Source organism: Xenopus laevis, chromosome 2L (assembly GCF_017654675.1).
Source record: "Xenopus laevis strain J_2021 chromosome 2L, Xenopus_laevis_v10.1, whole genome shotgun sequence".
NCBI classification, from domain to species: Eukaryota; Metazoa; Chordata; class Amphibia; order Anura; family Pipidae; genus Xenopus; species Xenopus laevis.
This window is the reverse complement of record NC_054373.1, coordinates 73,969,946-73,996,094: the sequence shown is the minus strand read 5'-3', so window position 1 is coordinate 73,996,094 and position 26,149 is coordinate 73,969,946. Positions and strand designations below refer to the sequence as shown.

The 26,149-nt window shown below is 38.2% G+C and overlaps 1 protein-coding gene across 2 annotated transcripts in view; it reads left to right on the top strand.

Annotated features, from left to right (window-relative positions):
* The first annotated feature begins 4,852 nt into the window (after positions 1-4,852).
* Positions 4,853-26,149, top strand: part of c1orf116.L (chromosome 1 open reading frame 116 L homeolog) — a 31,304-nt gene continuing 10,007 nt past the window's right edge. Inside the window, exons 1-3 of one of the 2 annotated variants that reach the window (XM_018246563.2) lie at positions 4,853-4,975; positions 14,866-15,038; positions 19,440-19,620. In XM_018246563.2, the coding sequence (XP_018102052.1) occupies positions 14,961-15,038; positions 19,440-19,620 (259 nt within the window). In that variant the 5' untranslated portion in view covers positions 4,853-4,975; positions 14,866-14,960. Of the gene's footprint in view, positions 5,119-14,865; positions 15,039-19,439; positions 19,621-26,149 lie in introns of both variants that reach the window. The other variant, XM_018246562.2, reaches the window with a different exon arrangement.

Here is a 26,149-nt window from a genome sequence, read left to right as displayed (position 1 = left end):
CGTGTCAAGTGTGTATATTTTGTGCGCTCCATGATTTTAAACTATTTGCAATAAAGCATTCATTTTAGTTCTGTGTGTGCTCCGTATCCAAGAAATTCATTCACTTTCATTTGGTATGGTACCTATGGATTGGAGGAAAACTGATGTAATTCATATATATTTAAAAGGGATTATGATCTCAACCTGGCAAGTATAGGCCAGTAAGTTTGACATCTGTTATTTGAACGCTTGTTAAGGGATAGCTGGAAAAAAGTAAGATGCTGGACAGCGGAGGAGCAGTAGATGTTATCTATTTGGATTTTGCAAAAGCGTTTGTAACAGTGCCCCACAAACTACTGATTTTTAAACTAAAGGCAGTTGGGCTTAATGAAGTCATTTGCACATGGATAGAAAACTGACTACAGGATCGGGTACAGAGGGTACATTCTCTACTTGGAGTATGGTTCTTAGTGGAGTCCCTCAGGGCTCTGTATTGGCCCACTTTTATTTAACTTGTTCAGTAATTACTTATAGGGGTGGGTATTGTAAGTAATATATAAGTGTTTGCAGATGACACAAAATTATGCAGCCATTAATTCCATCCAGGATGCGGCAACCTTGCAGCCGGATCTTGACAAACTGGCAATTTGGGCGGCCAAGTTGCAGATGAGATTCAATATTTATAAATGTAAAGTCATGCACCTGGGATAAAATAAACAAGCCACTTATACGTTTAATGGGACTGCACTAGGCAAATTCATAATGCTAAATTACCTTGGAGTCCTTATGGCTGGAGCAAGCAACAATGCCAGTCAGCATCTTCAAGAACAAACAAGATCTTGAACTGTATTAAAAGAGGCATAGAATTGCAGGAGGAGGGGGGTTATTAAGGCAAGCTTACATCATCTCAGAATCTTGTTTGCGTACAAGAATAGGGGACCTTATGTCCATCCCCATGCACTGGCTGCACAATTAAATGGTGAAAAGAACAGGGGCAGTGACATCTAGCAAGTGTAAATGGAAAGTGAAAGTAATAATCTGCCCAGGGGAAGACAATATTTGATTGACAGCTGAGATTTTTAAAATGCTTTAATAAAAAATAGAAATTGGATTTCATGTGTAATTTGAAAATGACTTTTATTATACATCTTTTTGTGTCTGGGTGACAGGTCCACTTTAAAAAGCTGAACTTGATGGACAAGTGACTTTTTTCAACCAAACTTACTATGTTACTAGGTATTTGCTGGGGCAGATTTCCAATAAAATTTTGACTATGCTATTGGGATTTACTTCAATTCAGTGCAAGGAGCCTTTGGAAGGTTTGACACTAATGATGAGTGATGAGGACAAAAGGCTGCACTCAACATTCCAGGTTATGTTACGTTGGGTAACTGTGCAGACCAATAATATTTTTTCCTCTTCCTTAAGCAAACATACTTCATACATACTTTGTTTTGTACATAAGAATATTATTCTGAAACAGGAAACTGTTGTCCAAACACCATTATGGAGGGTTGGCACTGGTGTTGAGTGATCAGGCATGTTGCACTTGATGTTCTAATTCAGTGCTGTCCAACTGGCAGCTTGTGACCCCCTTGTGTGGCCCCCCACATGAAAGTCTGCCTGCTGTGCCTGCTTACCTTGTATACATTTTAAAAGGTATCAGTACTGAGATTAACTGGCACCTGCATTGTTTACACCTCAAATTCAGACTATAAAATCTTGCACTGTTCACACCTTTAGCCCCCCCCCCTACATTGTTCACACCCATGACCCCTTTATTGTTCAGTCCACTAAAGCCCTATACTGATCACAACTGAGACCCAGACTGAAACTGCCCACATTATTCACCTGTTCACACTTCAGACAAACTGCTGATGGGGCACCATGTCTTGATAAGCTTCCCTGTCCTGTCTCCTGCTGCACTCTGCCTGCCCTATGCTCCCTGTATGTGCCATGCTCTGCCTACCCTATGCTCCATGTGTGTGCCAGACTCTGCCTGCCCTATGCTCCTTGTGTGTGCCATATTCTGCCTACCCTATGCTCCCGATGTGTGCCATACTCTGCCTCCATTATGCTCCCTGTGTGTGCCATACTCTGCCTGCTCTATGCTCATTGTGTGTGCCACACTCTGCCTGCCCTGTGCTCCTTGTGTGTGCCATACACTGCCTGCCCTATGCTCCCTGAGTGTGTCATACTCTGTGTGTGCCATGCTCTGCCTGCAGGAAACTAACCTGGTGGGGTCCCCAAGGAGTTTAATCATGTGATGGGGGTGCTGTGTTATCGATAGGGGAGTATAATACATATGGATTTAAGGGTATGGCTTAATATGGGTTAATAAATTTGTTTCACATATGAGTGATATCCCTGCAGTGAACACCAACCATTTTGTTTTATAGTGTGCTACCACCATAAGGGCTCTTACAGGTTTTTACCTGCGCTCCCCTGCGTTCCGTTTTTCTGCGAGCAGGGAGCGCAGGAATAGACGCATTACATTTTTTACAAAGGGGCTGTACTCACACAGACGCGTGTAGGCACTGAATGCAGGAAAAATGCAGCATGTTGCGTCTCAACCTGCGTTCTGCGCCTACACGTGCCTGTGTGAGTACAGCCCCATTGTAAAAAATTGAATGCATCTATTCCTGCGCTCCCCTGCGGCTGAACGCAGAAAAACGGAACACAAGGGAGCGCAGGTAAAAACGCTTGTCTGTAAGAGCCCTTAATGTGGATAAAGTCTTAAGGGCTCTTACTGACGAGCGTTTTTACCTGCGCTCCCCTGCGTTCCGTTTTTCTGCGTTCAGGGAGCGCAGGAATAGACGCATTAAATTTTTTCCAATGGGGCTGTACTCACACAGGCGCATGTAGGCGCCGAACGCAGGAAAAATGCAGCATGTTGCGTCTCAACCTGCGTTCGGCGCCTACACGCGCCTGTTTGAGTACAGCCCCATTGGGGAAAAATCTCATGCGTCTATTCCTGCGCTCCCCTGCGGCTGAACGCAGAAAAACGGAATGCAGGGGAGCACAGGTAAAAACGCTCATCAGTAAGAGCCCTAAAAGTTTTTATGGTAACATGGGTTGTGTTTTAAAACAGGGAGTGGTATCAGACCTCCATCAAAAAAATGTTGGCCCTCAGTACAGAAGTTGGACAGCACTGTTCTAATTAATCAAACAGGTGTTATGCTGGGTTAAGGTCAGAGCCAGGGGCGTAACTATAGAGGAAGCAGACCCTGCACCTGCAGGGGGGCCCAGGAGGTATAGGGGCCCCACGAGGCCCTAATTCATATACAGTTTCAATAAATATTGGTAAAACAAGTCAACTGCTAAAAATTTTGGGGGCCTGAAAAATAATTTGCTGTGGGGCCCAGTAATATCTAGTTACGCCACTGGTCAGAGCTCTGTGCAGGCCAGTCAATTTGTTTCACGTTGATCCCAGCAAACCAACTTAATAATTACATAATTTTGCACATGGGTGTATGCTAAAACAGGAAAGGCCCTTCTCCAAACTGCTGCCACAATGTAGTAAGCACAAAATAGTGAAGTGTGTTTTTGTGTGATGTAGCATTGAGGTTTGCTTTTGCTGGGGCCAAGGACTCAATCCCAAACCATGAAAAACATTCCCCAACAACTATTTCTCCAAACTTTATAGTTGATCTTATACATTCAGTTTTGCTAGGATTCACCAAACTTAGAATACTCTGACTGCAAAATGAGAAGCATGATTCATCATTTTAGAGAACCAATTTCAATTTCTTCAGAGTTTATTGGAATAGATCTTTACATTACTTCTGCCAATACATAGAAAGCACAAGGTGTTAGGCTTGTGTGCAGCTGCTTATCCATAAAGAATACATGTTTCCAATGAATTAGTTATTGTGCTGATGTTGCCTCCAGAAAGAGTTTGCAACTTAACAGTAACTTTCATGGATACTTTTGACCATATAAAGTGTTCCAGTACTATTACATAATAGTAATAAGAGCTATTTAGGTTAATATAAATTATTATTACCGTATTACCATGTCATGTATCAGCATCCCAAAATAATGTATATGAATGTCAAAAATTCTATTAACGTATTATTTTACGCTCACTTCAAAATTATAGATATAAAACCACATGTAAGATCCATTCTGCCATAGTACACACAATATGTAAATTGGGGAGGGGGGATTCATTTTGTGAAACAGCAATAAATTGTCTTTCCAGGAGCCACTATTATAATCTGATGTACCATTTAAGAATCAGACAAATCTGAGAGAACAAATCACAAGGATTTGATGTAGGTGTGCATTTTTTGGTGTTAATGAAATTAAGTTGTTGAAATTCACTGGGCACAAACTAATTAAAATGTGCATCACTAGTAAAGAGCTAAAGTATCCCTTTTGAAGTTTCACTGCAACTTTTTCCTCAGCGACTTTGTTTCAGTAACACATCACTAAATAAGTGAGCAGAAAACAGCACAGTCTGTAGCTTGCAGCTGTGTTGACTGCTGATTAGTTGCAAGTTGGAAATTTAATGCATGTCTGTTTTTAGTGTTGTTAAGTTACAAACCCAGTGTGAGTCATTACAATTCTGGCTTTCATACTTGTTTTCCATAACAGCTTTAATGATAGTAAACAACACCCTATATTGTACAATTGTAGTGTAAAAGTTAAAACCTCCCTTTAGGGAGCTGCTCTTCTGCTGAGCTGTGGGTAAGCCACCACAGGTTAAAGAGGATTTATAATTGCATTAATACTACTTTAAGTGTTTTAATTAATTTATTTTACATTCTTAAATCTACAGTAACAACATACTTTACAACCTGTGTGTACACCTTTAAAGAAGAGCTGTTTGTGGTACAGTCATTAATTGGTTAATTGTTGATTTGGCAATGTGCCTGCACATGCCTAAGCTTGGAACACGCAAGAAAGCTGATTGGCTCTAACATTCTTGCAGCACCACCTCTCTATGACTAGAGAGAGTGAGCAAGTTAGGGAGGGAGTGACAGGCAGACAGGTGAGTTGCTTTTAACTTATGCAGCTGAGTTAGAGAAAACTCTCCAGAGACAACATTTTAGAAGGATTTACTAGTAGATTTAGGAAAGAAAAATCTGACAGCTAGTACACTCCATTTGACCATCTGGATATACAGATTTACTGGTGAGTTAATTAATAACTAGCCTTTATTTGTTTAACTAGACAGAAGTACACTACCTTTTATTACTTAATTTAGTTTTTTCCTCTTTTGTTTTAGTAAACCATTTTCTAATAATGCTGAACGGGTTTAATTATTTAGGAGTAGAAACTACTATCATGGTTTTTGGTTAACTTTCTGTAGAAGCAAATAAAAGAGCAATCGGTGTACAGCTTTGTGCCGAGCCCTTTTAACTCTTAACTACCTCTTTGAGAAGGAAGAATATTTAACGAATAGTCTGCTTACAGACTATGTTTATGTTTGATCTATAATTGTACTATATGTTGATGTTTGATCCATAATTGTACTGGTGGCTTTTACCCTTGAATTAATGAACTATGACACAGTGGATAGAACGCTGAAGGCAATACTTGGTACAAAAGCTGAAAGGGCACTATGTATGCTAATGCTGTATGAAATGCTACATTTAAAATTTGTTGACTTAAAGAAAATTCTATACATGTTTCTTCAGCCCTGCTATCGCTGTTTTCTTCAACTTGCTCATGCTCTGTACTGTGAACCATTTTATGTAGGTAGAATATTAAAGTAGGGTCAGGTAATGGAAGCTAAACTGTAATTTATATTTCAGCTTGTCTGCAATCACTTGCCTGAAATTTTTTTTTAATTTGTAACATGGGAACTCATGGCCTGTCTTGTAATGAAAATCTAGTTTTCATTTACCGTTTTTTTCTGCCACTAGAATGCAAACTCAAAGACTCTTATTTAATCTTGGTATGTTAATGATATGAGCTGTGTATGTGTGTCATTAAATAGGATATGAGCTGTGTATGTGTGTCATTAAATAGGAATCAGGTGATATAGCTCACTGTTAAAGATACAGTGTTACAAATATGTTCTGCCTTTAAATAAAACAACATCTTAAGTATATGTACTGTTTTAAGTCATTAGGAGAGGTATTTTTTTTTTAAGTTGTTTTGGGCCATAGCAAAGAAATCTTCTGTATATCTTTATTAAGAAACTGTAGCAATGAGAGTTATCCTGATCCCACAAGCACAGTCACAGACTCTCCATTGGAAGCAATGAAATATGTTACTTACATACATACTACCAGTTTTTTGCAGTGATACAAGAGTGTATAGAGCAAGCTTACAGGTTTCAAACAAATAATCACCAATGCAAAAGTAAATAGAGCTTACAATGTAGAATACAGTTGCAGTTCAATATATGTATGAATTATGCTTTTTTTAAAATAAATACTATTATTTCATAATTATGTGTATCTACTCCCCCCCCCCATGGTTATCTATAGAGGTATAGGATTTATTATCTGGAATGACCTTGGGGTTTCCAGGGATATTTCTGTAATTTGGATCACCATAGTTTACATTTTCTAAAAAAATATTTTAAACATTAAAGGGGTACTGTCTGCTCCAGAAGAATTCTGCATTGAATGCATTTCTCAAAAGAGCAAACAGATTTTGTTTCAATTTTGAAATCTGTCATGGGGCTAGACATGTTGTCAGTTTCCCAACTGCCCCAGTCATGTGACTGCACTCTATGGTAGATGGCTTTCCTGTAATGTGTAGCTTTCTGGATAATGAGTTTCCAGATAAGGGGTCCCATTCCTGTATTTGTTTCAGCCTACCAATCGTTGCCAATATTTTGCAACATATGACTTTATTTTAATGTTGTGTAATGCTTGGTTGTAATAGGCATCTGTTGGTGCCTCACAATCTGATGTCACATGCATACGCATAATGAGCAATTTGCAGCACTCTCTCTTTAAGCATGTGTGTGCCCCAACATGCAGGAAGCCTAGTGCTGGGGGGGGGGGCAGTTAAAAAAAACTATTGTTTCTCCCAACCAGAGTACAGGAGGCTATATCAGCTGACAGGTGCCCTTTAAGAGAAGACTTGAGAGATGGTGTGTCTAGGTGAGTAAATGGCTAGACTGGGATCCCAAACCTTTTTTACTAGCCACAAGTCCCGCGCCACGAGTCCCGCGCCAGGGCCCACCCCACTCTAGTTACGTTACAGCTGGGAGCAACATCAGAGGGATTGGAAAGCAACATGATGCTCATGAGCCACTGGTTGGGGATTATTGGTCTAGGCATATGCATCTGTATTGGCTTTTCTGTACATAAAACATTGCTTTAGTAGCAGTGTAGAATAAAGTTAGCCATGTTCAAGCAGTTTTTGGTTGAGTACTTTGTCACTCTTGGCCAAGTTGTCAGCCTATTGGTTGGTATATATGTACTCAACTATGGCCTCAATCTGGTATCATTCATCTAGAATCATAAAAGGAAGTATACTCCCATAGCATAAACAGTTATAGACTTTCCTGAATTTCAGAATATCTATTTATTCATGTTTATATTATTTCAGGCACATAGTCAATTTTAAGCAAATATTTAATAATAAACAATACCTTGACCCTAAGCTACATAAATCCACATTGATGGAAAAACAGTCATTTTGGGTTCATTTAATGTTTAAATGTTTTTTCATAGGCTTAAGGTATGGAGATCCACAGAAAAGACCCCTTATCCGGAAAGCTCTAGATTATAAGCATCACAGATAATAGATCCCTACCTGTATGATATTACAGGTATAGGATGCATTATCTGTTAACCTGTTATCCAGAAAGTTTCTAATTATGGAAAGGTCATCTCTCAGGAGTAGGAGACTTTTAAGTGTATCCTTTATCCCCATGTCTGATTACAGTGTGAAACAATGACATTTAAAGAATGACATAATAACCTTATGTAAGATAACAGCAAGATGGCAGACATAGCGCAGGTAATTGACATTCTCATTTTGGTCAGTTAAAATTCTCAGTGGTGGAGACTGGGGTTTTCTGGATAAGGGGTCTTTCATAACTATCTACTAGTCTACTAAAAAAAATTAAACATTAAATAAACCCAATAGGGGTTTGCTTCCATTACTACAGAGAACAAGGAAATGAATTTTAAAAATTTTAATTATTTGATTATAATATCGGAATTATATCGGAAACAGCCATTCCGTAATTTGGAGCATTCTGTGTAACGAGTTTCTGGATAACTGATCCTATACCTCTACCACATAGCAGTCAAACACAAGTGAAATTAGTTTAAAAACATTTGTGTTTACTGTATTAATTAAGTTTATACTTATTTGTAAATGTATGAGTGTGTTTCCCCCATTATTCTCGGATTATCTTATTCTGCTTGGGTTACTACTTTTAATAGACTACCCCCATTTCTTTCTTGTGCAAAGCATTAGTGGAGTGAAAACAGAGGAAGCAAACTGTGCAGCTGTGGGGATGCATTCACACATAAACAAATTCTCACAGGCTTAGTCTGTCCCCACACAATCCATTGCTTTGAAAGACACATTTGTACATTTTACATTTTGTATTCCAGCTGGAATTTGCTCACTCTTCTGCAAAAGTATACTTGTAGTTATACTTTGTATTTCTCAGGATCCACTTTCTGGCTTGGATATGTGGAAAGGCCACCAAGGCCTGGGCCTAGGATTTTAGGGGGCGGCATGCTGCCGAACCATACCCACATTGGTTCAGAAACACTAGCGATACAATAGTTTTTTTTACATTTCCTGCACGCAAATCCCCATTGCTCCGATCCCAATGATGAAAATTTGCGCGAATAAAGGACAGGGCAATGAATGGCAGCGGGCCTAGGGGCCCCGCTATGTAAATCCGGCCATGCCCACTTTCCAATTTATTCTTGTTGCAAAAAAAAAAAATTCTAATATTTTTATCAGCTTTTTTAAGGCAGCCCTTTTATATAACAATATGTCTGCCATCTTGGGTAAGCTGGCATCAGATGCTTTCTCCCACAAACACGAACAGCGTGCTGTCATAGTACCAGGCCTATGAATGGCAGCGGGCCTAGGGGCCCCCGCTATGTAAATCCGGCCATGCCCACTTTCCAATTTATTCTTGTTGCAAAAAAAACATTTCTAATATTTTTATCAGCTTTTTTAAGTCAGCCCTTTTATATAACACTATGTCTGCCATCTTGGGAAAGCTGGCATCAGATGCTTTCTACCACAAACACGAACATCGTGCTGTCATAGTACCAGGCCTACACAGATTTTAAACTGTTCTGAGCATGCCCAAAGTTTGAAAGGTAGCTATAATAAAATAAAGCATACAAGTTGCTGGAAACTTTTTCATTAGGAGACATTTAAGATCCAGGTACGGTACTTATTTTTAAATGCCCTTTCAGCTGGCAGACTTTCATATTTTAATAACTCCTTATCTAGTATTAAAGTAAAAACTAATACAGAACACATTGCTGACCTACCTAGCTAAACAAAGTCATTTTAACTATTTAATTGTAGTTCAATAGGAACTCAACACAGTCTCTGTAAATCTCAGGACTGCTTAACATTTGCTCTGATGTATATGCTTACACCCCAGGATTGCAGCAAAGATACATACAAAGGTACATAAAACAAGATGGCCTTAAAATTCATTATGCGTTTTATTTAAGAAAAAAAAAAAGATTTGAGAGCATATTTGTCCAAGCTTTTTCTTTACTGTTTGTAACAGATCCACACATCACATGTAAAACATAAACTAATATAGTGACTAAGGCAGAAAGTTTACCCATATACAGTAACCCATAGCACCAATAAAAACATTACTTTCAGTTTACAGGAGACCAGTAAATGTTAATTGCTGATTGGCACCTTTGACCGATTGTCCAACACAACATGTGCACACTTGTTAATGGTCTTTCTCTAAGTAAAACCACTCTGCAGTAGAGCTCTGTCCCGCAGGGCTAGGGCTAGAGCTCATGGCCGGTTCTGTCCTTAGCATGAAGAGCTTACCCTATACTTCCTTACAAAATACACAACAACACTCAACCACATAGAATACTAACAGTTCACATTGTTTTATAGCTTTATTCTATTACATGTTAAGCACAAGGCCTCAGGCTGAATGATTTTATACAGCTCTGAGGTGATTTCTAATATTTTTCAAAGAGAGCACAGGTTATTAAGTTGGTAGAGCTCAACAAAGTATTATTAGTGGGAATATGCTGATTTGCTTGCCCAGGTTGATAGTAGACAATATTATAAAAGTTCCTCAAATCTCTATGCTTCTCTTTAATCAGTTGCTGTCATACAGAGCCAGTATCTCATTGTGTGAAACCAAAGATGTATCCAAATAATGGTTTAGGAAGCGTCCGTCTCAAATGTTAACTTTTGACAAGGCAACAAGAGTAGTGTGAACAGGGAATAAATCCTTTACATGTTTCTAAAGAAAGAGAACTAAATTCCTGCTTGAAACTCTGCCAGGAGGAAGGCAGCACATTTAACTTTCACTATTTACATACTACAGAGAAAGTTGAATATTAACTGCCATAGAAGCCTGCACCTTGTCCCTGGTATGCACACTGATACTAGATCTTTTTTAACTGCTTCATTGCCCACTGCATACTTACAAGTGTTAATACTCTTCTATGTATCAACTTCTTTATAGTTTTCATGTAACATAAATTCAAAGATTGTGTCTGTAAAGTTTGGTGCAAGCAACTATAGGCCACAGCATCAAGAGGCATATTTATAAAGGTGTAAGTAGGTAACTTTGCCCACAAAAAACCCAAAACATTCCTGCTAGCTAGTCTGGCACTAGTAAGGGCAACACCCTGAATACTTTTTCTGATTAGCAGTGTTTGCAGACAAGTATTTTTCTTCAGTAGGTACTAACCACTCCCTAACCTTTGGAAATAACTTTATTACTATAAAAGTTCAACTTCTCAACATAAGGCAACATGCTAAGTAGAAGTAACCACATTTCCTCCTGGTTACTGATGAAGAACAGTACAATGCATTTCCCCAGTGCTTTACACACAGTAGCATAGGAGGAGAAAGAACTGATCGAGAAATAACTGATCTAGGCTTTTAAAGTAGTAGTTAATTTATTAATAAATCATTAACTATTAATCCTCCCTTCTGATTCTGAATATTGCAGAAACACACCACACTGTTGCAGTTGTGCAAAGCTAAATATGACAGCCAGGCTAGGACTGGTTATTTGGCCAGGTTCAATATCAACAAAGTTTGTTTGTGCTCTGCTTTCCATGCATGAAAGCATTCTGCAAAAGTAATATATGACCAGTGGAACCAGCCTGGTTAGAATGTCATATTAAGCCTACTGATATTGCACCATTTAGAACAATCTGGCATTTGGTTCAGGATTCAGCCAAAATTCTGCCTTTTTCAGCAGGATTCAGATTTGGCCAAGACCAAGTGCCTGGCCGAACCAAATCCAAAAAAGTCGCATGATTATCACACAAATAAGGAAGTCAACATTTTTTTTACTGCGCAGGGCTCTCTTTCCCCTTTGTTTCCCTAATTTACATATGCAAATTAGGGTTCAGATTCGGTTAGGTATTCGGCAAATCTTTCACAAAGGTTTCAATCAAATCCTAAAATAGTGGATTTGGTGCATCCCTAAGAACAGTGCTGGAGATTTTGAAATCAGAAGTATTGCTCTTAGACACAGGACCTGTGTCTGAGATGCCGATGACTTTAGTCAAAGTAAACTTTATTGTCATCTCAGCAGTATACGAATACACTGTGAGACGAGACGACATGGCTCCAGCTAGTACAGATCACAAAAAGGCACACAGAATACACAATAAATATGTAAACATTAGGAATGTGCAATATATTGGCAGAAATTGGATATATGCATGTGTAAACCTTTAGAATTGTGCAAATAAATTAACAGTAGATGAAGTATTTAAGGAGTCTGGACATATAGTCCAAACGTTTAAACATATAGTTTAAACACAATAGAGCTCATTTATTAATTCAGTGACAAGTGTGGTTGTGAAAACAATGGATGCATTTTTTGCTTGAATGGACACCATTCATTACTTGCATCTAAACCCATTCCTTGGCTGTATTTGTGCCATTGGCAGTAAATCCAGGGCTTCTACAATGCATCAAAAGGTGCAGCAGATTAATACCTAAAGAATCATATGTAATTTTAATGTTGAGCAGGGAAAATGAAGCAATCTCTACTCTGGGCAAACTTGCATCCGAAATGCTACTGAACCTGATTTAATGTATTGGACAACTGGGCTGTGTGCAAACATGACTGCAATTATTATGGAACTGTGGGGAAACAAAATTGCATTGTAACTAAAAACATGGTGAATTGTGTCCAAAAGTGTGAACTGTGCTTTAATAGTTACATAGTTAAGCTGGGTTGAAAAAAAACCCCCAAAATCCGTTAAGTTTAACCCCTCCAAAGGAACCCCAGTTCACATATATACACACTTATACTGACTATACACTCAGTTAGGGCTCATTTACACATGAGGTTCCTAAATAAGCCCTAATATGTATAATTGTCTATAAGTAACTATAAAAGCCTTGTAGACGTTGATGTGAACAGCCCTATTCTAGGTAAAATGTAATTGCTAGTTTAAATAACGTGCAATGTTTATCAATTCACTGGAATAAAGCAAATACTTTGACCTATGTATGTGGAAACCGAGCAAAGAAAAATATCTGTTGCTCAATATTGCAGTCAGATTTCACAAGGGGGAAAACCAATGAATGCAGGATAGGGCAGTTAACATTTTTCACTTTAGTTGACCATTGCAAGTATGGATGAACTTTTAGATTTGCTAGGGCTTCGCTTCCATGACAGTAGCAATTATGACTAGAATGTGGCAGAAACCTTTTGTTTCTGCCATCACAGTAGTGAAAAGGCTAATATCGCACATGCTGTTTTCTCTTCTGATGGAAATGTTCTAGCAAAACTGTATCTATCAGTGCTAGAGATGTACTCTAGCAACAGTTTGATGGGTGCCACTTTGTCGCATATATTGCTTTGGCCTCTTGTGAGCCCAGACTCTCTCCAGCCATTATAAATTTGCATTTAATAGATTAGTGTGAAGCTCCAGTGAGGAAATGCATATTCAAATTTAAGTATCAGAGTAGCAAATAATGCCTTAGACAGTTCTTCAGGCATGCAAGGCTCTTCCGTCTTCTGTGCTATACTTGTTCATACTTTGTTCATACAAATTGTGCCCAATATCTTGCACTGATAAGACCACAGGGACATCGAGGAGTGATTTGCATGTCTCTGCCCATGATTCCTTGAGTTAGAGTAAAGCCTCTCATTTTAGTTTTTAGGCAGTGCTATGTGTGTAGCATGAGAAATGTAAATAGCTTCTGATTTCAGAAGGCTTTACACTGTAACACAAACAAATACATAATGCTGTTTGTCAGATATCAGGCTGATTGCTAAATGATTGAAAACCTTTAAAATAATATTGGTTTATATAACCATAACTGTTTGTATGACTTTAACAACTTCATTTTCAGACCTCGACCAAAAAATTTGTTGTGCCGTGAAAGAAACATTGCAGCTTTCTAATATACATTCATTTCAAATTTTCAAGTGACGTTAACGTGATTTGTAAATGTTATTGCTATTAAAAACAGTATACAGTATGTCTGACCACATTTTCTGCATTCCTGGCTCTGACTCCTAAAACAATGTTTGATGCCAGCTGATCAACGCTGATTAAAAGACTTGGAGAGATCTGACTTCAGTTACATTGTTTTGCGATACAGACCCAAAAAGAGCAACTGCTAATACAGTTGCAAATAACTTTAAAACCATTGAAAATTTGTAATTACTATTTTAGTAGAAAGTAGATCATTTCAGAGGTGTACAAACCATGTCAACAACCCAACCTCAGGAAGCTGTTTTCTATGGCTGTGATGTGAAAAGAATAATTTAAATGTCAGACACTGACGTCTGTGCAAAAGAACTTTTAATGTTTTTTTTCTTTTACCAAACAGAAGTGCTTGCTAACTCTGCTAACCCTTTTCCGTTGTAACTGTTACTTGAATTTATTATCATTATTTATTAATAACACGTATTTATAAAGTACCAACATATTCCACTGTGCAATAAACGAGTGTATACAGTGAACATACAGATTAACTTACAAAAACAACCAATAGCCGATACAATAAGTAAAGAGGGCCCTGCCCAAACAAGTTTACAATATAATTTTCAGTAACAACAGGGATGCTTAGGTAATGAATGTTTTAAGGCTGAAAATATTGTTGGATGGGGGGGATGCAATCTGTAGGTCTGGACCTGATTATACCAGATTTCAATCTCTTTATTGTGTTTATAAAGTATAAAGACCATGTGCGCATGTTTAAAAAATGTAGTGTAGAGAGAGGTAGATCGGTCAAATTTTTTGTGTGCTATCCTCAAAATTTGCATCCAAACGGTGTTCAAGTAAGTGAGACTTTGGCCAGATTTATCAAAGCATAAGTTTATAGCTTATTACATAAAAATTCACCCAAGTTATATTCCTTCCTATAGACTTTTAGAAGCGCATTTATCAGAGAGTGAAAGTTAGAACTCCCCATTTGATAAATATGGTTCTAAAAATCCCATAGGAATGAATACATCTTGGGTGAGTTTTTATGTGTTAAGCTCTAAACTCTCATTCTAATAAAACTGCCCCTTAATGGTAAAACTTCCACCCAGTTGGGTAACTACACTAAAATTAGTCACTAGCAATTTCTGGGTAAATCTCTTATGCAGCAAGTAAAGGCCATTTGTTGCTGTTCCTAAAAAGCTTAATGTTTGAAATTTCCTTACCAGCACAATTGATGATTATTTTTTTCAAATTGTTTTTGTATATTATGGTGTCTGCTTACTGCTGAAATTATACATCATTTTCTGTTTTTCAGTGTCTAATATCAGATTTACTTTACATTCCGGAAAAGTTTTTTTTAACATTTATGGGTTGATGCCTGAAAAGGATCTCTGAATACAGAATGTAGGAATGGAGGTATTAAACAGTGTGGGAAGCACAGGCAGTTGTGACAGTATGGAGAGCATCTCTTCCAATCATTCTGCTCTGGTAAGTAGCTTTTTCAGAATATCTAAGGCTAGGTAGAATGGTCCAATAATAAGAATTTCACAACTTTGTTTCATGTCAATAGCTGCAAATACCCACACCCTATTTGATGCTCAATGGTTATAAATAGACAGCTTTAAATATAATCAGCTAGTAATGTGTGCAAACAATTTAGTTGTCTGCTGTTCTAATCTGAGGACTAGTATTACCAATTAAAAATGCACTACATACCTCAGGCCAATAAAAGTTAGGTCAAGATCATAAAAAGAATATGTCAAGTATGCTAAAACAATATCCAAGCACAAATAGGACAAATTTGCTATATAGAGGCTACATTTCAAATTGTTGTCATGACTAATGTCTACTGATAAATGCATGCAGCAAAAGTATTTGGGAAAAGCATCCGTAAATTGGGCACAGTAGTTTTGCCTTTCTATGTATATATTGCGGAGCTGCATGACAATTAAATGCTGAAGCTGTGCATGTTAGATTACACTTATGTGTAGTATACAGCTAATAGGACATTCAGTTCTCAAATTGTTTGTAATAGCTGTATGTAGTGTGCCTGTAATGGAAAGTTTTATGTATGTACAGTATACACTGTTTTTAGTAGAGTGTGGAGTAGACCAGATACTGGGACAGAAAATGTGACTTAAACGTTTGAAAAGTGGTACAATGCATCTTTTAAAAGCAATCAAATGAATAAAGCTGGCCATAGATGTAAAGATTTTTAAAAGAACCAATCGTTATCGTGAGACCACGATTATCTCGAAATGATCTTTTAATTGTACGATGTGTCCATCAACTAAAAAGACCATTTTAGTCGATATTGCCAGCAAAACTGCTGCCTGCTTGGCCCTGCAAAATTAGATAGATTGCACTGGGACCGATAAAGATTTTTAAACCTCGCCAATCAATTTTCTGACAGATGTTGGACAAAAATCGTAAGATGTACGATTGTTCGAATCCCACTAACCACACGATAATTTGACGGATTGGTCAGACTGCACTTAAATCAGTCGTTCACCAAAGAAGAATCTTTGGGGTATATTTATCAAAGAGTGAAGTTCCGCCACTAGAGTGAAATTCCGCAGCTCTCCATTCATTTCTATGGGATTTTAAGGTGTATTTATCAATGGGTGAAAGTGAAATTTCACCCTTTGATAAATACACCTTTAAAAACCCAATAGAAATGAATGGGAAGTGGCGGAACTTCACTAACTTCACTATTAACTTCACTCTTTGATAAATATACCCCTTGGTGTCTATGGGGACCTTTTATGTAATAATAAAAAGCTTGCTCTCTTTCGATGTGAAGCAGTCTTAATAGTTTGTGTGTAGTTAAGTTGGCAGGCATTTTTGTGACGTGTGTGTGCTGTTGTGCTCACAACAGAAGTTAGGTTGATTTGGTTGCGATCAAGTACTTAGGAATGACAGTACAACACTTGCTATATAGTTTCCTCTATAAAATTTGTCTTTAATAGGAACTAATTTAACTATGCATGTTGACAAATCTGACACCTAGGTTTGTGACCCTGTGCTGTCCAGACTGGCAGAAGAATTGTATCACAATGACCCATACAAATAGTCATAATTCTGCACAATTCTCTGAATTGTGTTCATCCACAAGTGGAACGCATAGTCTCCAGATCATTTTATTCTGCCTAGGTGGGCATGTGAGGATGTCCTGCTGGGTCAGAAAGTGAACGAATAAAAATGGAAACTTTTGGTAAAATTTGGAGCCATAAATGGAAAGATGGGTAGAAAAGTCAATCCACGAGAGAAAAAGAATTTTAATAAAGAGAGAGGTAATCTGAAAAAATATATTTCAACACAGTAAGATGTCTGTTCAAGGCAGCAAAGAATTAATGCAGATAGGATGAAGCTGCAGATCCAGGCCATTAACAAAGTGGAAGTCTTATCAAGTTTTGCTGATATCTGTAATTTAGTTGCCTGTTTTGCATGGGCCTTGATGAAGTAGAGAAAAACCACCACTATTTAGTACCAGCAATTAGATTGTCTTAATTGAGTGTTTTCAGTGCTGTGTGCTACTGTTTTATCAAATGGAAATTCTAATGCTTAAGTATAAAGAATTGAGATCAATCTTTATTGATTACAAATAAGAGTAAATTCATTTAGTTGGCTTTGTCTCCTGTATGCTTTTATTGGATTTGGGATGATTGTAACTTTAATGGGAAATTACATGCTAATGAAATTAATTACTTTGGCTTGTAGATAGCAAATACATTCTGTAGTTGCCTTAGGATAAATATTCTGGTAACTGAAATTTAAGATCCTAACTTCTTAAATACTTACGCAGCACTTGTTTCTGTATCTAGGCACAACCATCTGTTTTAGACCATAAATGTAGTTGTGTACACGTATGATCCTACACAATATTCAACTACTTCTAGGTAATACAATATTTAAAAAACTATTCTTAAGGTTGGTTAACATGCAGTATATAGTGTACTTGTTTATTGGGGTAGGAGGGGTGGCGGCCTGCACCCGGGCCCACTCCCATCTAGTTACGTTGCTGTGTAGCATAGACCGTTGACTACACACAGACAGGCTTTAATTCAGTCAGTTGTGAAAAAATGAGTTTTTTAAAAAAAAGCAGCTCATAAATAAAATCTAGAACTAAAAATGCTCCCTGAGTAGTTTTCATTATCATACCTTTTAGCATTCTTACTTGGAACAGTTTTAGGCCTTGCCCCTGGATTCACCCAGCATACCTTGAATCACCAACTAATCCCATGCAGTTTTCAATAGGCCCACTATGTTTGGCTCTATGAATTGGGCCAATCTGCCTAAATAGATATACCTTGAAAATATGCCAGTATAATCTGATCATATAAAGGAGAATATGAATATGCAAGGAGTAACTTACTTGTTCCTGTGCATGCATACTAGGTAAAAATATGTGACTCTATATAATGTAACAATGTAAGTTTAATAGTTTTATGTATAAATTGAGCCTAGTTGATATTATTAGTGTAACCTTTTAAATTGACTTCTGTTATGCATTTGTGGGATTGTGTCTTGAGAATAAAGGTATCAGTTAGTACGGACACTGCCAATTACTCCCTAATTTCTTAAAACACACAATGATTGTTTATTCAGATTGTATTAAAAAGAAGAGAAGGAGAAAGAACCTTGTTTGAAATGTGTCGTTGCTTAAAAAGACACCTCCTCCGCCTTCTGACAATTTCCTAGCGTTACTTAAGGGCAACCTTTTCAGACCAATTCATTAATTTTGCAAATTTTATATACCACTTCTTAATTCATTTAATGTTGTCAGATCACAAGTATAAGTGTCATCAATTGTAACAAGTTATAAAGTGCAAGTGCTTGGTCCTTAAAAATATATCACAGTTCAATATGTAACCATTAGTTGCTGACACTTGATTAAATTAATTAGTTTATGGTTGCAAAGTGTAAGTGCTTCAAGATGGCTATAAATTAATTAATAAATTATAACCACAATTGCTTATAACAAGGACAGGATAATTTAATAAATTATAAAGTGCAAGTGCTTAGTCCTTAATTTTGAAGCTCAATTCATTTTCTATTTCCTTATATATCAGTTCATGAATTTATAAAGTGATCTGTGCTTCAAAAATAAAAAATTTGTATAAAAATTCAATTGTGGAAATAGTTATCTGTCTCTCGGGTCGCTCTTTGGTTAATAACCAGGAAATTGATATGATAGTTGGTGGTGTTACTCCCATAGAATCTAACTCATTTGTTTCTAGTCCCTGGGAGTACCACAAAGTGGGAGGAAGGTCAGGAACTGGAGGGCTGCTGTCTCAAATTTAATCTTCCCTAATCTTAGTTAGAAGAGACTGTACTAAAAAACCGCAAACCCAACAGACCTTGGAAAGGAAAATAGGATAAAAGAAGAACTTCAACCCCACCGTAAACTACATTTTATCTTTAAGTGTTTCCTCTGGACTCATCACTCTGCTTTCTACAGGATCAAAGTAAATGGACACTGTTTCATAACGAATGCATAAAAAGGGTTGTTCTCTTTTTTTTTTTTTTTTTTTTTTACAAACTAAAAAAAGATGTTTATTTTACACTTTTGCTTTAAAAAATTGCTTCCGCAAATCTCCAAACAAAAATAAATTTAAAAAAAAATAAGAGTCAAGTCTTTGCCCTGACGCGCGTTTTGCCAGTGGCTTTTTCAAAAGGCAATTACATATCCCCAATATCTTGGCGTTTTTTATAGCCAGATTGAGAATAAAGGTAATCTGTATGTCAAAGATTTATCACTATGAGTTAAAAAAAAAAACTCACTGCAACTTTTCTAAAAATGTGTTACTGAAAACTGATTTCATAGAACAGTTTACCAAGGCTGCCATTGCGGTACAGGGAATATAATCTTTATATCATTTGTTTCAGAGTGGGGACAGCTATGATCATCTTTCTGCAGAGGAACGAGAATGTTTGATGTTTCTTGAGGAAACTATAGATAATCTGGAAAATGAGGCAGACAGTGGACTGTCCAATGATGAATCAGAAAACACAGAGAATATTCCCAGCCTACTGCAGCCAGGACCTATAGGTTTTAGACCTGTTGATGGTACGTATCTGTAATAATGAAAATGGCAGTTAGGCAGGTCAAAAAAAAGTTATAAGGTTGAACTTGGTGGATGTGTGTCTTTTTTCAACCTAATTTACTGTTACTATGTAGGTTAAGTGGACTTTTTTTCCCAAGGAAACCTACTTGTCTTCCATAGTTTTCTGCTTTATGGTGACTTTAAAAAAAAAAAAAGCAGCATCCTACAATAACAAAAATGATTTATTAGGGTAAAGGTTTGATGCGAGTAGTTCGATCATATGCAACGAGCAGCATTCTATAAAAAAAATCTTTCACACATTATCAATCACACAATTGTCACTGGAACCAAAACTCAACATTTCGTTCCTGCACAGAGGACCTTTATCAAGACATAAAAAAACATAGTAACATAGTAAGTAAGGTTGAAAAAAGACACATGTCCATCGAGTTCAACCTTTTTTTTTTTTTTTTTAACTACCTATCTGCCAGTTGATCCAGAGGAAGGCAAGAAATCCATCTGAAGCCTCTCCAATTTGCCTTAGAGGGGGAAAAATCCCTTCCTGACTCCAAAATGGCAATCGGACTAGTCCCTGGATCAACTTGGACTATGAGCTATTTCCCATAACCTTGTATTCCCCTACTTGCGAAAAAGCTATCCAACCCCTTCTTAAAGCTATCTAATGTATCAGCCTGTACAACTGATTCAGGGATAGAATTCCACATCTTCACAGCTCTCACTGTAAAAAACCCCTTCCGAATATTTAGGCGGAACCTCTTTTCTTCTAATCGGAATGGGTGACCTTGTGTCAGCTGGAAAGACCTACTGGTAAATAAAGCATTAGAGAGATTATTATATGATCCCCTTATATATTTATACATAGTCATCATATCACCCCTTAAGCGCCACTTCTCCAGCGTGAACATCCCCAATTTGGCCAGTCTTTCCTCATAGCTAAGATTTTCAATACCTTTTACCAGCTTAGTTGCCCTTCTCTGTACCCTCTCTAATACAATAATGTCCTGTTTGAGTGATGGAGACCAAAACTGTACGGTATATTCTGGATGGGGCCTTACAAGTGCTCTATACAGTGGAAGAATGACCCCCTCCTCCCTTGACTCTATGCCCCTTTTAATACAGCTCAAGACCTTATTTGCCCTTGATGCTGCCGACTGGCATTGCTTGCTACAGCCAAGTTTATCATCTACAAGGACTCCAAGGTCCTTTTCCATAATGGATTTGCCTAGTGCAGTCCCATTTAGGGTATAAGTGGCTTGGATATTTTTACATCCCAGGTGCATGACTTTACATTTATCAACATTGAATCTCATTTGCCACTTAGCTGCCCAGATTGCCAGTTTGTCAAGATCATGTTGCAAGGATGCCACATCCTGGATGGAATTAATTGGGCTGGATAATTTTGTGTCATCTGCAAACACTGATACATTACTTAAAACCCCCTCCCCTAAGTCGTTAATGAACAAGTTAAATAAAAGTGGACCCAATACTGAGCCCTGGGGGACCCCACTAAGAACCTTACTCCAAGTAGAGAATGTCCCATTAACAACCACCCTCTGTACCCGATCCTGTAGCCAGTTTCCTATCCACATGCAAACGACTTCATTTAGCCCAACAAACCTTAGTTTAGAAAGCAGTCGTTTGTGGGGCACAGTATCAAACGCTTTGGCAAAATCCAAATAGTTCACATCTACTGCCCCCCCACTGTCCAGAATCTTACTTACCACATCATAAAATGCAATCAAATTCGTCTGACATGACCTATCCTTCATAAAGCCATGCTGATTGTTGCTCATAATGCCATTCATTAGGACAAAATTTTGAATGTGATCCCTTAATAAGCCTTCAAATAATTTGCCCACCACAGATGTCAGGTTTACTGGCCTATAATTGCCAGGCTGAGATCGTAATCCCTTTTTAAATATTGTAATGGCATCAGCTTTTCTCCAATCTATAGGCACCATACCAGATTACAGTGAATCTGAGAAAATCAGAAATAAGGGCTGGTCTAAGACTGAACTAAGCTCTCTTAGAACCCCGGGGTGTATGACATCAGGCCCTGGAGCCTTGTTTACATTAATTTGTATTAAAGCTTTTTGAATCATATCCTGAGTCTGCCACTGACTAGATTGAGCTGAACCATCGTGCAGTTATAAAGTGAGCTTGTGAACCCAGACTCCTCTATTGTATACACTGAAGAAAAGAACTGATTTAACACATTTGCCTTATCTGTATCTGTTACAACCATACTGGTACCATTATTTAATGGAGCAACACTCTCAACCTGCATCTTTTTACTATTAATATATTTAAAAATGTTGTTGTTTTTGTGATGTCTTGATAAAGGTAGACTTACACCATTAAAGCTTTGCACATAAATTAAGTCCCATTAGTGCTCTGTGTTCTTTATGCTGATATTACTTTTTTGCGGCAGCCCCTGGGTTTTTTTGCCTTTTTCTAGGGGTGAGTGCACTGCCCTATATATTTTTTTTTCCCCTAGTCACCCATGGTCAGCATTCACCAATGGGTTAATTCCTGCAGTTCTTCTTCCTCCCCTACCCCCCAGGGAGAGGATAGCTGGTTTAAGAAGAAACAAGGCTACCAATAGTATGATGTTGGATGATGGTAAGTGCCTAAGAAGCTCCCCTGTGGGGGTCAGCAAGGGCAAACTTACATGTCTGGGACTCTCCTCCTGTTTGCAGGTCAGGTGGTTGTGGAGGAGTGTGGTAGTGGTAGTGCCACTTGAGGCACAGTGGACTGTATCCTCCCGCCGTGCGGGTTAGGTGATGGCCAGACAATCGTGGAGAGGTGCTCCAGAGGATGGTGTGATGCTTTCAGGAAGCAGTATGTGGTAATGTTGGTGTAGATGGGCGGCGGTGGAAGTTCACGGGCAGCAATCTTGGTTGATGGCAGGAAGCGCGATAACCGTGACGGAAACGTCATCCTGACCCGCAAGAGCCATTATTATAAACTGGGGCAGTCAAGACAGGATAAAAATTTAAATATCCAGAAGGCGGCCTCTGCTATTTAAGAAGTATACACTTTCTGTTGGTGCCATTTTGCCACTCGGTGAAACTGAGCAGTTTATGCACCGGTTCCAGGTATGTGTTGGATATATCAGCTAAAGATTCCTTGTTTGTGTATACTAAGGAGAGGAAGCTGATTAATTTTTTTTTGTCTACTCTCTCTGATTAGTTCACCAATGGAACCTGGTATGACAGGGAAAGCCTCACACCCCAAATGGAAAAGGTGAAGTATGATGACTATTGCAGGAGCAGATGGATCAAGTAGTAACAGTGTTGTTATTTATGTGCAGCCTCAGATGCAAAGAAAGACAGACAAGTCTCTTGGGAATCGACAACCTCTTAATCATAGGAAAATCAATTGTTTGCAGAGTCCTTAGCCTCAGTGATGGAACAGGCAGTATCGAGACTTGTCAGCTGGTTCAGATGTCCTGTCTCAAGTAGGATCAGAGGAAGTGGAAATTGATTCAGAAGAGGAGTCCACATTTGATTTGGTGGTAATTGACCCATTGATAAAAGCAGTTAGGCAGACCCTGACTTTCTCTACAGAATCTGCGGGATTGTCATCCGCAGATAAATTATTTCCATCTTCAAAGAAAAAATCTGCATGTTTTCTGGTACAATATCTACTGGAAGAAGTAAAGCCACTATTTCAGTGGGCAGAAAATTGGATGGAAGGGTTAACTGCAATCCATCTCCCAGGGAGAGAAAATTGGAAAGCAGACTTCCTCATTAGGGCAGAGTTAGATCCGGTGGAGTGGACATTTTTGGAGAAATTGTGAGAAATGGGGTCAGCCAGAGATGGATACAATGGCATCCTGACAGAACAGGAAATGTCTTCAGTTCTTCTCAAGGTTCTCCTGCAAGGATGCAGAGGCAATAGATGGCCTAAGACAAATTTAGACAGAGGGCTTAATTTATATTTTTCCTCCATGTCCTTTAATTTGGAGGGTGTTGAAGAAGATAAAAGGAGACCAAGCAGAAGCAATTGAGGTAATTTCCTTCTTGCCCATGAGGCCATGGTTTTCTCTTCTCCAGAGATTGGCTGTAGAGAAGCCAATGCAGATTTAGAATTTTCCAGGGATCCATTCAGATCCAGGGGCACATTTATCTGTTTTTGATGGCCTGGTGGTTGAGAGGGAGAGATTCAAACGTCTTTCACTGAAGAATGAAGTCATAGACTTATTTCTGAAGTCAAGAAAAAAAAATAGCACTTCCCAGCAGTATTACAAAGTGTGGGGAAAGTTTGTGGACCTTGTCACAGAAAAGGAGGACCCTTCGTCTCCATCACCCACAGTAGAATTTTTTTGTTCTCTCGGGGCACGAGAAAAAAATACATTGTAACACCGTGAAGGCAATCTCAGCTTTAACGTAGAAAATGTGGGCAGAAGAACTGTTGGTGAAAAGATTCTTTAATGCCCTGATCAGAGACCAATGAAGAAAGGTTGTCTCCCAGCACGGGATCTTCAATTGGTCTTAAAGGTCCTGCCTGAGTCACCATTTGAGCCAATGGAGGAGTCCTTAGTATGGAATATGACATTGAAAGTGAAACTCTTGGTGTCAGTAACTTCGGCCTGTAGAGTGGGAGAAATAGCAGCTTTGGTGCATCTAAACCACATACAGTGATTTTGGAAGTGATGTGAAAACCCGCATCCGGGTTCCTGCCGAAAGTCATCTCAAAGTTCCATATGAAGTTGGAGGTCTTCCTTCATTTTTCCCAAATCCTACATCTACACAGGAAGCAGTTTGGCACACTCTTGACATTGGCAAGTTCCTGAGCTGTAAAGTACAAGTAACATAAAATGATTTCTTTCCTGTTCCTAAATATGTTAATAACCACTGACCAAACTATCCGCTTGTAAAAGGTTTAATTAAAATTACATTTAATTATAATATACAGTTTGGGCTAGGGGTGATTTGCCTAATATCATAATGCATCAACACAACAGATACGATCGGATTTCAAAACCATATGTCCCTGTGCTTGTCAAGTTATTTCTTCTCCCTTTAAAAGACCTATTGATTTGTATATTTACTCATTGGCAGGCCCGGGTTTGTGGAGAAGCAACAAAGGCCCAGGCCTCGGGTGGCAAAATATTAAGGGTGGCATGCCGCCCAGCTGCAGCTCCCTAGTGCCCCAGCACGTGGGCCCGCGAGGGGGGGGTGTTATTGGCTTAGGGCCACCCGCTGTTGACATTCGGCCCTGCTCGTTGGATCAATTTATGTACATGAATAAAAGAAATGGTCAATAATTTTCCCTGTGAAGATTGTGTTTTCTATGACATTTAAAATAGGGATTACTTTTCTCTAAGGCATGTGGTTATGCATGTTCTGATCAGGTAGATTGCTAAAGGGTGTGGCTGTATAATTATAGTCACAGCCTAGCAATCCATGTGATTTTGTTGCCTAATAAAGCTTTCTGTTACGTGTTTTTTTTTTTATGATTACATATGATATAATGCCCATAATTAATCTAAATATAGCTAGTATTTTATGGATATAGCCAAAAAATTACGAAATAATATATGGGCACACTATAATGATTTATCAGTTAGGACAGACTCTGTCATATGAAACTTTTTTTTGTTCTTTTTGGTTTTGCCGTTTAAGAAGACATATATTTTACATAAATTGTACTTTTCACTTGTCTAATACAGTAAGTTAATGTTAAAATAGAATAAAAATGCTTTTTTTTTTTAAATATTCATTGCTGAAAATCCCACTCCAACTTACTGTATGCCTACCTCTGTCCTCTCTATTGTTAGTGTGCCAACTGTCATATTGCTGGAAACCCTTGCATCATGAATATGTAGACGCAGTTGTGTCCCATTTCATAAAAGTACTACCTTAGTTGATAAAGCCTTTCATCTATAATTCATTTTAAATAAGGGATCTCACTGCATAGTAGGAAAGCTGTAGCCCCAGAAGAGAGAGATTGTGGATGTAGACCTGAAGCCCTCCAGCTGCCATTGAGCTACAGCTCATTATGTAGAAGGTTGCTGTGTGTCAAGAATGGAGTGATTAAGTCAAGGATCAAGCACTTAAAATATGTCCGTAAAGAGAAATTCTTACCAAAGTTATGGCAACACCAACCAAAAAGGCTAAAATGATTGTGGCCCACCCAGTCATTGAGCATGATAGCTTTCTGACCGTTCCTTTAAAGTTTCCTTCTCTAACTCTACTTCTAATACTTCCCCTTCTACTTCCCTTTCTCTGTCGGAGTTGCTCAAGGCTCTGTTCTAGGCCCCCTGCTGTTCTCGCTCTATACAAAATAGCTAGGAAAACGTATTCAGTCGTTTGGACTATAGCCTTTATGCTAATGACACCCAACTCTACTTGTCTACTCCTGATCTTTCTAATTCTGTCGTTTTCCAAGTTACAGATTGTCTCTCTGCTGTCTCCTCCTGGATGTCACAGCGCCACCTGAAACTGAACCTTTCAAAAACAGAACTCCTATTTCCTTCAAGATCTTCTCCTGTCCCACAGTTATCACTCAAAGTAAACAACACCA